The following is a 13303-nucleotide window of genomic DNA, read 5'->3' as shown; positions in this document are numbered from 1 at the left end:
ATACCCCATATCTTTGAGAAATCACAGTGGTCAGGAGAGGTGTCTGAGGACTGGAAGACAGAAAATCTCACCCCAGTCTTCAAGAGAGGAAGAATAAGGACTCAGGGAACTACTAGCCAGTCAGCCTAACCTCAGTTGCTGGAAAGGTGATGGAGCACCTCATTCTGAAATGAGGCCATCCACATGGATGACAACGTGGTCAGGAGTGGTCAGCCTGGATTCACTGCAGGGAAACCATGCTTGACCAACCTGACTGCCTTCAACAATGAAACAAAGACCTGGGTGAAGACGGGAAGAGCAGTTGATGTTGTCTACCCTGATTTCTTTTCCAATGAGCTAGGCAGAGCAAGGTGTGGAAATCAACTTGCCGTGCTCTGTCCCCCCTGTGTACTGATGCCAGTTCTCAGAGCAAAGACAGTACCAAAAACTGTTGGGGTTTGAGGGATAAATCTGTTCTTTCCTCCACACTCAGCCTCCCTTCCTCAAGGCAAATGGTGGAACATGCTCTGGCCATAGGTAAATAAACATATGCAAATCCTCATTCCACCAAGGGATCTAAAGGAGTTGTAAGAGAAATGACTATGTGGGGTGCCACACAAATAGATGGTAATTTTTACCTTGAGGAGCTGATGCAGTCAAAGAGAGAACTGAGGAGAAAAGGTGGCTTGTTAGAAGGATGCAAGGCAGTGTATCATCCTCAGCTAACCAACATAGTGCTCCCTCTCTTCTACCTGACTCCAGTCATAACAGGTGTGACTGCCATAACCAGCAATGCCATTCTCTCTGGTAGCTCTACAACACACTTCCTGCATTGTAAAATAAATTTTGCTATGGGCAAAAGGGAATACAGATTATATGTGGAGCTCAGAATTAATTGTTAGTCTAATTAGGGTCTCCACAGTCTAACTAAAATAGAGGAAGTCACTATCTTCAGTTCAGTTACGATAAAATCAACACTCTGAAAATAAGAGTGAGACTGATGCATATTAAATTCCTACTAACTATCCCTCTACTCTGTCCTTAAGATTAGCCTGCCATTGTCCTTCTGAGTATTAAGGCTCAGGGAGGACACAAGCTCTCCCCAGGCAGGAAGTGGATATCACACTAAGTCCTTGGCATGCCAATTTCTTCATCAAATGTAGGCTCTTGGTTATTGTAGTGTGGTTGCCTGAGCCCCATTTGAGGCTATTTTGCATGTTTTGTTAATAAAATCTGTTTTGCTTTCAGTAGTTCCCATCTAAACTTTGACACTGAGCCATAGGGTCCCTCTTTCCTTAGGGACAGTGGAGCAAATGCAGAATTTTATAACTGGCAGTAATATTTCAGATTTATTTCCCCACCAAGTTAAGTGCAGATGGAATACATACTAACCTCAGGCCCAACACCCCAATCCTCCTGAAGTGGAGGAACTGGTACTTAACCCAGCTTAGGAAGAACACTGCATCTTTACAGTAGTCCCTTCTATCTATGAGAACTAAATACTGTCATTGTTTGCAACACAACTTTCCCCTTTCAGCCCAGGAGCCCCATTTCAGAGGGGCTTCAACTTACCCAAGCTATCTTGCATGAACGTTGATCTCAGCACTGCCTACATCTGGCCACAGACCTTTGACATAAACTCTGATTCATAGACTGATGTCCCAGTTTGGCCCCAGAGTTGTCCTGTCACGATACTTGCCTGGTACAATTTAATGACCTTGACCCTGGGCTGACCATATTTGCACTCAGCACCTGCCTTGCTCCTCAGTTCAGAAGCAGTGAACAGGGCTGGTGATGAGGATGCCAGTTTCCTTGGGGATAAGCTGGCCCTTGCTGAGGCCTGTCACATTTTACCCTGGATGCTATTCACAGAGCTATGCTAAAAAAATTTAGGAAGTCACACAAAATTTAGCAGTCACACAACTATCAAACAGCCTCTACCATAGCTAAAACAATCTCAGGCACTGTCAAGCCGATGTGAAGACCTCAGCCTAAGAGTCATAATGACAGAATTAGATGTACCAGGTTACATCTGGTGACAAAAATAGTTGTACAGTAGTGAACTCCATCAAAACAATCCCCTTGAGTCACATTCAATCATGGTGGAATGGAATGCAACATCTGGGTGATAAAGTCCATGACCCTGGAAAAATGAGAGAGCATTTAAGAAATAAACCTAGGCTACATGCACTGGATGAAATATACCGAGGTATCACAAAGGTAGGGAGATGTCAAATTCTGGCCTTGAATGTAGCCAGCTTTGGGATATTACAGATATGCACACGGTGTCTAGAATTTCAAGCATTCACATAATACTTGTTAAATTTGTTGTATTCAGCAGAGGTGATATGAAGACTTCCTACTCACCTCTTAGGTAAACTAAGTAATGATGAGGAAAGCACTTGTAAAGGGCTGAGAAATATTTTCATCACTCTGAGTCTGTTTGTATCAACACAGACCTGTGTTTTATACTAGCAGTTAGTCTCCTCAGGGCACAGAACACCTCCACCTTATCTCTGAAGTCCAGAAAGTCCACTGGAAAAACCATGAAACACTTCTGAACTTGTCAGAATTGTATCCAGACCAAAAGTGGGAGATGGAAAAAAAAGTATGCCATCACACCAGGAAAGAAGCAGAAACTAAAAATCTGAAGCCCTTGGGAGGAAACAGCACATCCCACCCTACAGCAGAGTAACTCACCCTGTTCTCTCCTATACAAATCACCAACCCTCAAAATCCCATACAACTCTAGCATGATACGTCCCAGGCACCTTCAAGCTTTAAGCTCCTTCAGGAGTGCACCCATGTTCCTGCACCATGTGCAACTTCTGTCTGGGGCTGATCACTGCAAGAAAAGCAAGTCCAGCACAGACAATCACCACCAGGGAGAAGGTATTATGTTTGTCTGCAACCTGCACAGCCTGTGGCAGAAACTTAGTGCTAGAGGTACTGCATGTCTGGAGGTAGCATAGCGCTGTCCCACTGAGGGGAAAGGCAACAGATAGGTTCAGGCCACATCCAGTTCAACTACTCATCCCAAAGGCTGGAAATAAATTGAGGAAGACGGAAATCTTGAGGCTCACAAAGCCCACCAAATCATGGGTAAAAGCTGCAACATCGTTAAAGCTGAGCTTTGTAAACAAGCCATCCATAAGAAAAGCAGAACTAAGATCCATGCTGTGCTGCTGATAAGACTCCTGATGTGAGATATGCATGTCTGATACCTTTAGGATGTTGCAGAGACACTATGAGTGCAGTGGCAGTTTGGTGATTGACATGGCTGTACAGAACTGCCAGACTCCTGCAAGGAACAGCATCAGTTCAGCGTTAGATTTTACAAGGCTGACCATGCTATGGAAGCCATGAGGATGCATGAGTTGGAGCACAATTTCATACTACGCCTTCTCCAGCCTACCAGCAGGCAGTTCAGTCAGGGCTGGTCTCATTCTCTCCTACCTCTGTCCCTGTGCTTCTTCTGTTGTGTACTACCAGGCTACACAGTGTCATGTCTCTGCAGCTTACCTGTGCACAAGAAAATAAACTGAATCAAAAAAGGAGATGCTTCCCAGGCAGTCAGCTGGATGAATTATCCTCCTTTCACCTTCCTTGGTGTTGGACCTGACACATGGGAAACAGCAACAGGCAAACTGTGGCAGGGAAGAAGAGCAGGACAGAAGTCCTGGTTAGACTGGATTAGATATAACATGAAATTTGACACTATTCAGCCAAGTCTATCTGTCCAAAGACCAGCTGCCACCATGTGCCACCATGTGAAGTCATCCAAGAAGCAAAGGCTGTCATAAACCTTGGAAGGCCTCACCAAGAATTAGTTAATTACAACAGTAGTTAGTTATTAAAAAAATATCCAGGTAACTCCAGATGATTTTCCAGGCTTCAAGTTCCATATGCTACAGCAAAAGTCTTTTTCCTGCCATGTGGTATGAGATGGCTGCGTGACAAAGCCATCTCGACATTTCCAGGGATGCTCTTTGAAGCAAGTTTATAAATCAATTAAGTACTAAATTAGCTGGAGGCATCTGAACAGAAAAGCACACACACACATTCACAACTCACAGAGAAGACACACAGACACACACACACACCCTCAACACATACAACCAAATTTCCTTTGCATTGTGGAGGTACCTCTTCACAAAGAAAGACAATGCAGCAGGAAGTTAGCAGCTCCCTCATGTGTCTGAAGGAGCCCGGAATGTCTATGTTCTCAGAACATCTGCAGGGATGCTACCAGGAGAGCTGTTGCATCTAAATGCCTTAAGCACTCTTTCTCAGAGGACTGATTCAGTTTAGGAGTAAGAGGTTTTATATCTCTCATCTCCCCAGTCTGAGACACTGGAGGATTTTAAGCTGGCCAGACAGCTGGGAAGCGTCAGCCTCAATATACTGGAAAGTGAACAGTGCTGCTCTCAATTCCCCATGTCTTTGTGCCTCCTGAGGAATGCCTCAGGAAGAACTCTCACTCAGTCTTTGCAGTGAGATGGGAGAAGGCTGTGGTAAAATCCCCAGTGTACTTTAGATGGGAGCGCCAACTTTGGGAAACCTCACTGGTAAAATGCTACATAGAAAAACTGCTCTTGGGCACTTTCCAGCCCTTGGAGGAGCAGAAAGTCAAAGCAAAAAGGGGAAACCTTTTTCACGTGGTCACCTTGACCAAGGTTTTTATCATGGCTCTGCCTGATCATCTCTAGAACCATGCTCATAGACACCTAAGCATATGGGGCTAGCTATAAATCAGATTTTTAAACCTGGCAAACTGTGTGTTGGAGGTAATCTGAGGTAATCTTGACATTTGTGCTGCCCCTGGAAGAAGAGGACTGGGAGGATTGCAGAGCAGACAAGGGAGTTTCGCCAGTGTAGCCTGGCATCTGACCTGCAAATGCTGCCAGAACATGTTGATTCAGTCGACTACTGTGATTGGGAAAACACAAGCCATATGCTCCCAGCTGCTCTCCTTGCAGCAGCCCTCAGATGTTGTTTGTATGTATGAACAGAGGTGTACTGGGCTCCTTCACAGGGTGCAGATAATTCTGATGGATTTTCTTTCTCTGGCAGGAGGCACCGGAACAGCTGTGGGGAGCAGAAAAGATTTCCTGCAGGCAACTGCAGTTCTTCAAAAGTACCTTAAAAGAATCTTATTAGCTGCTTTGTTAGACATGGAAGAGAAACCTGTGGGTGATGGAGCCTCTAGTAGGGGTTTTACTTTGCTTCTGTCACCCGAGTTTAGGTCTGGCGTGGTTGCCCATGCCTTGGGATAACTTGTAGAAAACAAGGGGGACATTCTCTTTAGCCCCTACCCCAATCTCTGAGAAGGACCTTCCTGGAAATGCTCTGGAGGTCATGTTCTTGTCAGACTCCCAGGGAAGAGCTTCCTGGAGCTCTGAGAGAGACTTCTCTAAAATGTCAACACAGCACCATTTTACATCCATGGCTTTGTGACGTTTCAGGACTTTCTACAACAAGCCTGAGGACAGCCAGTGTTTCCAGGCCAAAAAGAGTATAGCATTGGTTTGACACCTTGTCTTCCAGATTAGACTTCGAAATCAGCCAAACTGAATGCAACAATTCTGTTTTAGTAGTCTCTAAGGAAAAGTAAGCTTGGTCTCCAAGGGTCAAGCCTTCCTGATGTCAAAAGGAATGGTCTGTGGTAGAACCCATGGGCTTCAGGGGTTTTCTCCCTTGAAAACAACTTTTGCTAAAATTTTTGTCCAAGTCTTTGATTGGGGATGGAGCTGTTGGTTCCTCTGCAAGGGATCATTTCCATGTCCATCACAGCTAGGTGCTCAAACTACTGGCACCTTGTCCTGGCCCCACAATGAACCTTCCCCACTTACAGACAGAGAGGTGCAGGGTTGGCGTTAATAAGCAAAAAATCACAGTATGGCGTTTGGTTGTCAGGAGTTAATCTCCTCCAGTCTATCCCTCTGAAGGGAACAAATGAGCCATCTTAAGTGGGTCCAAGGCCCTCCTCTCATGGATCACCCTTTCCTACTGGCAAAATGCCATCAGCCCTCACGGAAACCCAGAGAGCAGCACTCACCCCAAGGCAGCTGTTGTCCCAGCTCAGGCTGCAGCTGTTGTCCCAGCTCAGGCTGCAGCTAGCAGCACAGAACTGGATTCCCTGCCTGGAAGGCTTGACAAGATTCCAGAAGGCACTATAGGTAAACGAGAATGATCCTGAAGACAAGAGTCACGCCTCATGGAAAATGAACTCCTCGGGTATACACGGTAACAAACAGGCATTTAGAGAATCAAGCTGCAGGTGGTGCATGATAAAGCACACTTAAAGTTCTTCATAGAATCATGGAATCATAGAATTTTAAGGGTTGGAAGGGACCTTCAGGATCATCTAGTCCAAACATCCCCCAGCCATGGGCAGGGACACTAGACTGGGTTGCTCAAGACCTTGTCCAGCCTGGCTTTGAACAGGGCCAAGGGGCATCCACAACCTCCCTGGGCAATCTGTTCCAGCATCTCACCACGTCTACAGTAAAGAATTTCTTCCTAACCAAGCTATACTTCTCCTCTTTCAATTTGTATCTTTTATTCTCTACGACTGAACAGCCACGACTTTCTTAGCCTGTCTTTGTAGGGGAAGTTCTTCAGTCTCCTTGTAAACTTCACGGCCCTTTTCTGGACTTGCTCCAACAAGTCCACGTCCTTCCTGTAGTGGATCCCAGAGCCGGATGCAGCACTCCAGATGGGGTCCCACCAGAGGGGAGCAAAAGAGCAGAATCCCCCCTCTCGCTCTGCTGCCCACGCTGCTTTGGAGGCAGCCCAGGATGCGGCTGGCTTCCCGGTCTGAGAACGCACATTGCTCTTTGACATACCGAGATCAATAAATTGGTTTACACGTAGCCAGCGGACACAGCTCCCACCCTGCCCCTACGCTTTTCCGGGGAAGGAGGGCGGTTCCGCTCCCGTCACCGCGGCCTTCCCGGGCTGGCACAGGGAGCGCGGGCGTGGCGGTGCGCACCGCCCCCGTGTGGGGCGCGGGTGAGCCGCAGCCGCCGCCGGCCGCCCCGCGGCACCGCCGGCGGGAGAGTCCCGGGAACCGGCGCCGCCGGGACGGCGGCCACAGCGCTGCGAGTCGGGAGCGGCGCGGCGGGCAGGAGTTCCCCCGGCCGCGGGGCTCCGGGGAGCGGGGGCCTCGGGGCCCCTGGGCGTGCCCTGGCGCGTCGGCGGCGGGCGGCGGTGGGGCCCCGCTCCCCGGCCCCGCGGCCCTCGCGGCGCCATGGGGCCGCTGCTGTGGCTGCTGCTGTGGCTGCTGCTGGTGCCGCTGGGCGCGGGCTCCGCGGCGTACGAGGTGTACGTGGATGCCCGGCGAGCCGAGCGGCCCCTGCAGCACTTTTGGAGGAGCACTGGCTTCTGGTAAGCTCGCGCCGCCCGGCTCCGGGCCCCGAGCCGCTGGGCAGAGGCTCTTCGGCCCTCGCCTCGGCCGCATCCCGCCCTCTCAGTCCCCAGGGCGTGCGGACGCTGCCTCCCAGGAGGAAACGAGGCTCTCCCGGGCTTGCTGCTGTGGGATCAGAGGGCACTTGCTGCCCCTTTTTGCTTAGCCTGGTGCTGGACCAGGTCCGAAGTGTAGGGCGGGATGTGGGATGTGGCCAGTTAATGTGAACTGGCCAAAAAAATTAGCCTCTGACTTGCTTCCTTGCCGCTACGAACATGTTAAGTCCATCTTCTTCCCCAGCACGGTACATATGTTGATACTCAGAACTCGTTTTCCTTTACTTTTCAGTGTTTCCATTGCCAAGGCCCCTAAAGGGCCCCACGAAAAACTTCGGAGAGTTCTAGTACTGCCAAACAAAAGAATGATAGTTCTGGGAGTTTGTTCTTCTTGACAGACGTTTTCCAGATGCACCACCAGATGCAGCCAGTGGGTCAAGTTGACCCGAGTTAGGGGGAAGGCGGTGACCATGCTGAAATTCCTGTATTCTGGTCGTGCTTTGCTTCTCAGAGAATGCCTGGTCTTGCTCGACTAACTGGGATTGGAACTACTTTAAGTAATATTGGAACGGCCTTTAAGTTTTGTGAGACTACTAAAAGCTTCTAGCAGGCATGAAAGCAAGAGATGGTGTATTCCACTGCCAAGCTTGTATCTTACTCTGAAGTGATTATGATCTACTTCATTTAGGCATACATTGGGTTAAATAGCACTTACGTGGAAAGGGGTTGCAATAGGGGTGGAATGAGCATGTGCTTTGGAAAAAGGACTTTGTGCACTTTTTTTGTATAACGCATGAAGGTCCCCTAAGAAAAAACTTAAAAGAGTTTTCTTTAGGTTCTCAAGGGGGGAGGAACAGAAAAGGACGTAAAATACATTCTGATGAAGAGAAACGTTTGGGTTTTCAAGATTTTTTTTTGCTTTCATTGTTTCTCTTATTTTCTTTTTCTTCTTTTTTTTTTTTGTTTTGTTTAATTTTTCTTGCAATATTAGAAAACATTAATGAAAATCAGCCTAAAAATATGTTTAGCCCGTTTAAACTGCAGCCTATGAAATACTTACGGTTTTAATTATGTGAAAAACTTTGGAAAGCTGCAAACATGAAAGACGTGTGAAGGAAAGTCAGAGTAGCAGTAGCAGAGGCAGAGGCTATCCATGGGTCGGCAGTTAGTCTTTTGTAATATCTGGCCAACGCTAGTATTCTGAAAATCCCTTGAAAGCTCACACAGTGGCACAAGTGAGTTCCAGCTGCTAAAGCTTCTTTTCTGGGCAAGTGCCCAACTGTGGATCAGCAGCTGAGAAAACCTGGGAGCAAGGCTTGAAGTTCTTTTGGATGGGCACTTTGCACTCAGAACAGGAAAGGACAGATACTGATAGCACCACTAACAAAACCCACTGTTCTGTCAGCTTTCTTTTGTATCCCAGTTTCTGCAAGATTCTCTCTAACAGGGTGTGAATTTTCGCATGTTTATTCAACATGGACTAAACAAAAATAATTGTCTTTGTCACTACTGAATGGAAGCCAGTTTGAATTTCAGAGTAGTAGTAAAGCACTCCATCAGAATCTGATCGTTAACATTGTTCTTATTTACTGGAACAGTTAAAAAGACCGAAATGGCTGATACAGTTTTAGTAAGAATGGAACTGATAATTTCTCAGTTATCACTTGTGTGACTTTAAGCTATCTTATGGAGGTGGTTTTTAAGTGCCTTGTATGCTGGCGAAACTGCAGAGAGGGGCTTGCATATACTAGCTGATTTGTAATAAGCATTATAAATGGATGTGGTTTGTGTAAAGACTTGAACTTTAAGGTAAGGATGCAGGAGATGGGGTAGATCGGCAGTATCTCTGTTGCATCAGGTTCTTGTCCAGATGGGGTCAGGCGTTTCTTCCTTTGTACCCAGATGGTTAGACAGTAGGAGATTGATTCAGTAGTGCCCTTGGTGGCAGCATGTTTATATGGATGGGTACAGAGTAGGCAAGGATGACTTAAATGGCTCTTCCCAGCAGAGTTACAGTCAGCACAAGTCTGGTCGATATCATAGGAGACAGACTACAACAGGCATAGACTACAACAGTTTTTGACTTAAACGGTTTGTATATAGCGTGTAGTTAGAGCACAGGTCATCTCTTGCTGCAGTGTGAAGACACATGGATGTATTTTACCAAGCCTGGGGGACAGTGTTGTTTTATCCTTCTTGTCATAAAAATGCTTTATCATTCAGAATGTGCACAATATGAGGAGGCTTAATGAAAGTCCCTAAGGATGCCCAGACCCAGTGAACCATGTAGCATTCTGAGTTGCTGACTTGTGAAGGGTGGGGCTGAGACCTCCATCTTACAGTATTTATCTGTGGAGATTGTAATAACAGAAGTTTGCCACAGTGTAATGTTAATTTCAGGGGAATAAGTAGATATCAAAGTCAAGTTGATATGATTGTTGCTGTATAGCTCTGAGCCTGTTAAACTGCTTGCAGAATCAAACATAGAAACCTCAAACTGCACACTCCTGTGCTTTCTAATGCTTAAGGTTCGCTGAACATGGCTGAAGAATATGAATGTTCTGAGCATCTAATTCTGCTTCAGAAAAGTGTAGTAGCATCCACAGCAGAGAAAGAATTGATGTCATTGCATGAGCTTCATCAAGAAGGTCAAGCCCATATTTTTCTTACATCAGACGTCAGCATATCTGACTCCCACTGTAAAGCCATAAAGACAGTGAGCTCCTTTATGATTAGTTACTCAGAGACAAGGCAACTGTCACTGTATGGTTTCCTCTGGCCATTGTTGCCTGAGATCGCTGTCTGTGCAGCAGTGACTGCTGGCAAGGTTTTCCTTTAAGCATGTGCTGAGATGCGCCCAGGTTGTATTCTTTGCCAAACACTTTGTATAGCCAGTTGGCCCCAAATAACCTGCAACTCCGTTTTGCTTTCGTCTCGTGTTAAGCAGTGTTCCTCTTGCCATGTAGGAACATGCAGGTGGCGTAGGGATGTAGCATAGGAATCTTTGCATGCCCAGTGGAGCTGTTATTTAATATTTCAATGTGTTTCTTTTCTGTCCATCTTTTCCTGAAGCCCTCCTTTACCTCACAGCCGTGCTGACCTGTTTGACCTGAGCAAAGACCAAGAGCTGAACCTTGCCTACATTTCTTCTGTTCCACATGGCGGCATTGAACAAGTTCGGATTCACTGGTTACTGGAATTAGTTGCTCTTAGGTAAGCAAACACCTCAAGCTGAAGTCCAGGAAAATGTGACACAGTAAAAGGCCCAACAGGTGCTCACTTTGATGTTTATCTTAGCCGAATTGCAAGCTGGGCATATCTTTGCTTCTGTGGAAGTCAGCTAAGTTCCAACAGATGGGAATAATTCTGGAATTATAAGAGATGAAGAAATACACAGTTTATACTGAGAAGCTGAGGGATTAGAAAGATGGCTTACTTTTTAGTCCTTTAATGTAGGAGATGTGATACAGCAAAAAAGTCCAACCAAGGCTGAAACGAGCCTAACTTATTGAGAGGTCCAAATGAAAGCTGCCACTAATCCTTCTGCCTGTTTTAGAAGTTACTTTTTGCCTGCTGAAGCCACCTGTGCACTGCATTAATTGACAAATAATGAGAATTAAAACAGGTTGGATTTGGGTAATACCAATTAATATCCTCTTCCAAATGGTTTTATATGCAAAATGGCATTTTTAGTTTTAGGGAAATATGTGTCTGACTTTCGGAGAACACTTGTAATTCATTGCCTTTCAAGTCCGTTTTAACTCGGCTTGAGCAGTCTCATATCAAGATGCCTAGTGGGAACAGCCAAACAGCCAGATGCCTATAGCAGTAGCAATTGAGGAAAGACAAACCATAAAAACCCCACAAAAAATTGTAATAGCTCCTTAAAGTTCTGCCTTGCTCAGACTCTTGCTGAGCATGTTTACAGTCCACATCATTGTTGCATCTACTGTCGCAGATACAGAAGAATGGGAATTTACCACTATGGGCAAGCAACAGGAAAGGAGAGCTCAGATGCCGGAAATGTCATGTGAGCAGAGGAGTAGGGAGTTTCAGAGTGTGCATTAGGAACAGAATTTTTCTTCCTTGATATTAAAGTGTGCTTTTGTCTGTCAATTTTTTGGGAAGGTGGTCATAAGTCCTGCACACAGGTAAGTGTTGCATCAGTACCCCAAGGTGGCTCTGTTTGGTAATTCATCTGTGAGCATAGCAGGTAACAGGGCTCCTCTCTCTCTTCTTTCCCTCTTGAAGTTTCCACTAAACACCTTTTCCTGTGTGTGTCTCCCTCTCTCACTGGGCTGTGGAATATGTACTCTTGGAGCAAACCAGTGTCAAGGACAACCCTCACTGCTCACCACTTCCGGAGTCCCTGTCTTCGAGATTTCTCCTGGGAGGTGGATTGGGTCTTTCAGGTTTCTGTAACCAATTCACTTAGGAAAAATCAGTGAGTACCTTTGGAAAGAAAGTAGCCACATCTACACTTGGAGCCCAGAATCCCTTCTGGCTGCCTCTCTTAGCTGTGCCATTGTGTTGAATTGGGCTTTCCACATGACTGAGGGAGAGGAATGCATCTGTCATGGATTCTGCTCAGCCTTTGTGGGGACTGAGCCACTGAGCCTTTTAAAAAAAGTAGGATAACAATCCTTGACACAGTTAAAATTCTAGGACTGTAGAAACATAGCAATCAATCAAGAGCCCCCAAAAAAGCTGTAGTGTCTCAAATGTAGGATTCTACCCTACCAGCCTCAATCTTTAGCTCACCTCTGACATGTAGAAATTAGAAACTGCTGCTGTTTAGAACCAAGCTAAAACTTCTCATTTTGCAAAACAATGTGCATTTGTCAAGGACAAGAAGACATGTAAGTTGTGGGAGGACAACTAGTGGACTAATTTTGGAAAGGGAGGGAGAGGGGAGCCTGCAGACAATCATTGGGACTGAAAAAACCAACAGGAGCAGGAATGCAATTCTGAGCAGAGAAGTTCAGTCCTGATGCTTAATTTTGTGCATGTGTAAATCTCTTCCTGAACCAGTGATTTCCAGAAAGATGTAAAGAGGCTTAGAGTGCAGCCATCTGAGTGCAGAACTGTATTATGTCATGGGGTTGATGAGTAGGGAACACTCCTTGGAATGTAGAGATGGGCACTTGACTGAAGAGCACTTAGGAAAAACAGAAGACCTCTGTGGAAGTCTAGCACATAGAGGCTTTGCTTTTCTTCACAGCTGCCACCATCTGTAAAAAAGATGCCATAAATGTTTCTGCCAAGAAATAGATGTGCTTAAATAAAGACTGCCACCTTCCCCTTCTCCCTTCTGTAATGGTCTTTCTCATTATGTTTTTTACTCCTCCATACCAAGTGTATCCCTTTATTTTAATTTTTCCTGGTACAGCAAGCATCCCTCTTCATCTTTGTCTTTATTTGGAGTCAGCCCATTATTTTGCCACTTGTGAAAGGATACACAAGACAAACTGTTTTAAAAGAATTCCTAGTTTTATTTTCCAACCAGTATCACACATTTGTCTCTTGGTCTTGTGACACAGGAATATTCATGATTGTGGGGAAATCCAGGATGTCTTTCATGGACTGGACAGTTCCAGGTTGTTGGTTACCAGTGGCAGTAAATGGAGCTATTTTGACACCTAGACCACACATTCTGGCCATGCTTCTCTAGTCAACAAGACAGGACACTTTGAGCTGAAGACTCCGGCTCTTTGCCCAGTTCCAAGGGACACACAAGTCCACAATAAGAATCCTTTTCCATTTTTATATAGCAGTACTACAATCTGTTGAATACATGATACGTGGTAAATCACAAGGCATCACAGTGAACAAAAATATAGTTAACCTACATGAAGAATAT

General features: G+C 45.8%; 1 protein-coding gene across 2 annotated transcripts in view; it reads left to right on the top strand.

Annotated features, from left to right (window-relative positions):
• The first annotated feature begins 6948 nt into the window (after window positions 1-6948).
• IDUA (alpha-L-iduronidase) overlaps window positions 6949-13303 on the top strand; it is a 45129-nt gene continuing 38774 nt past the window's right edge. The window contains exons 1-2 of one of the 2 annotated variants that reach the window (XM_084225965.1): window positions 6949-7368; window positions 10516-10656. In XM_084225965.1, coding sequence (XP_084082091.1) covers window positions 7232-7368; window positions 10516-10656 — 278 coding nt within the window. In that variant the 5' untranslated portion in view covers window positions 6949-7231. Of the gene's footprint in view, window positions 7369-10515; window positions 10657-11694; window positions 11888-13303 lie in introns of those variants that run through there. The other variant, XM_084225966.1, reaches the window with a different exon arrangement.

This window comes from Fringilla coelebs, assembly GCF_963513975.1.
Source record: "Fringilla coelebs genome assembly, chromosome: Z".
Classification (NCBI taxonomy): domain Eukaryota; kingdom Metazoa; phylum Chordata; class Aves; order Passeriformes; family Fringillidae; genus Fringilla; species Fringilla coelebs.
Note: the sequence above shows the minus strand (reverse complement) of the source record. Positions and strands in the feature narration are given on the sequence as shown.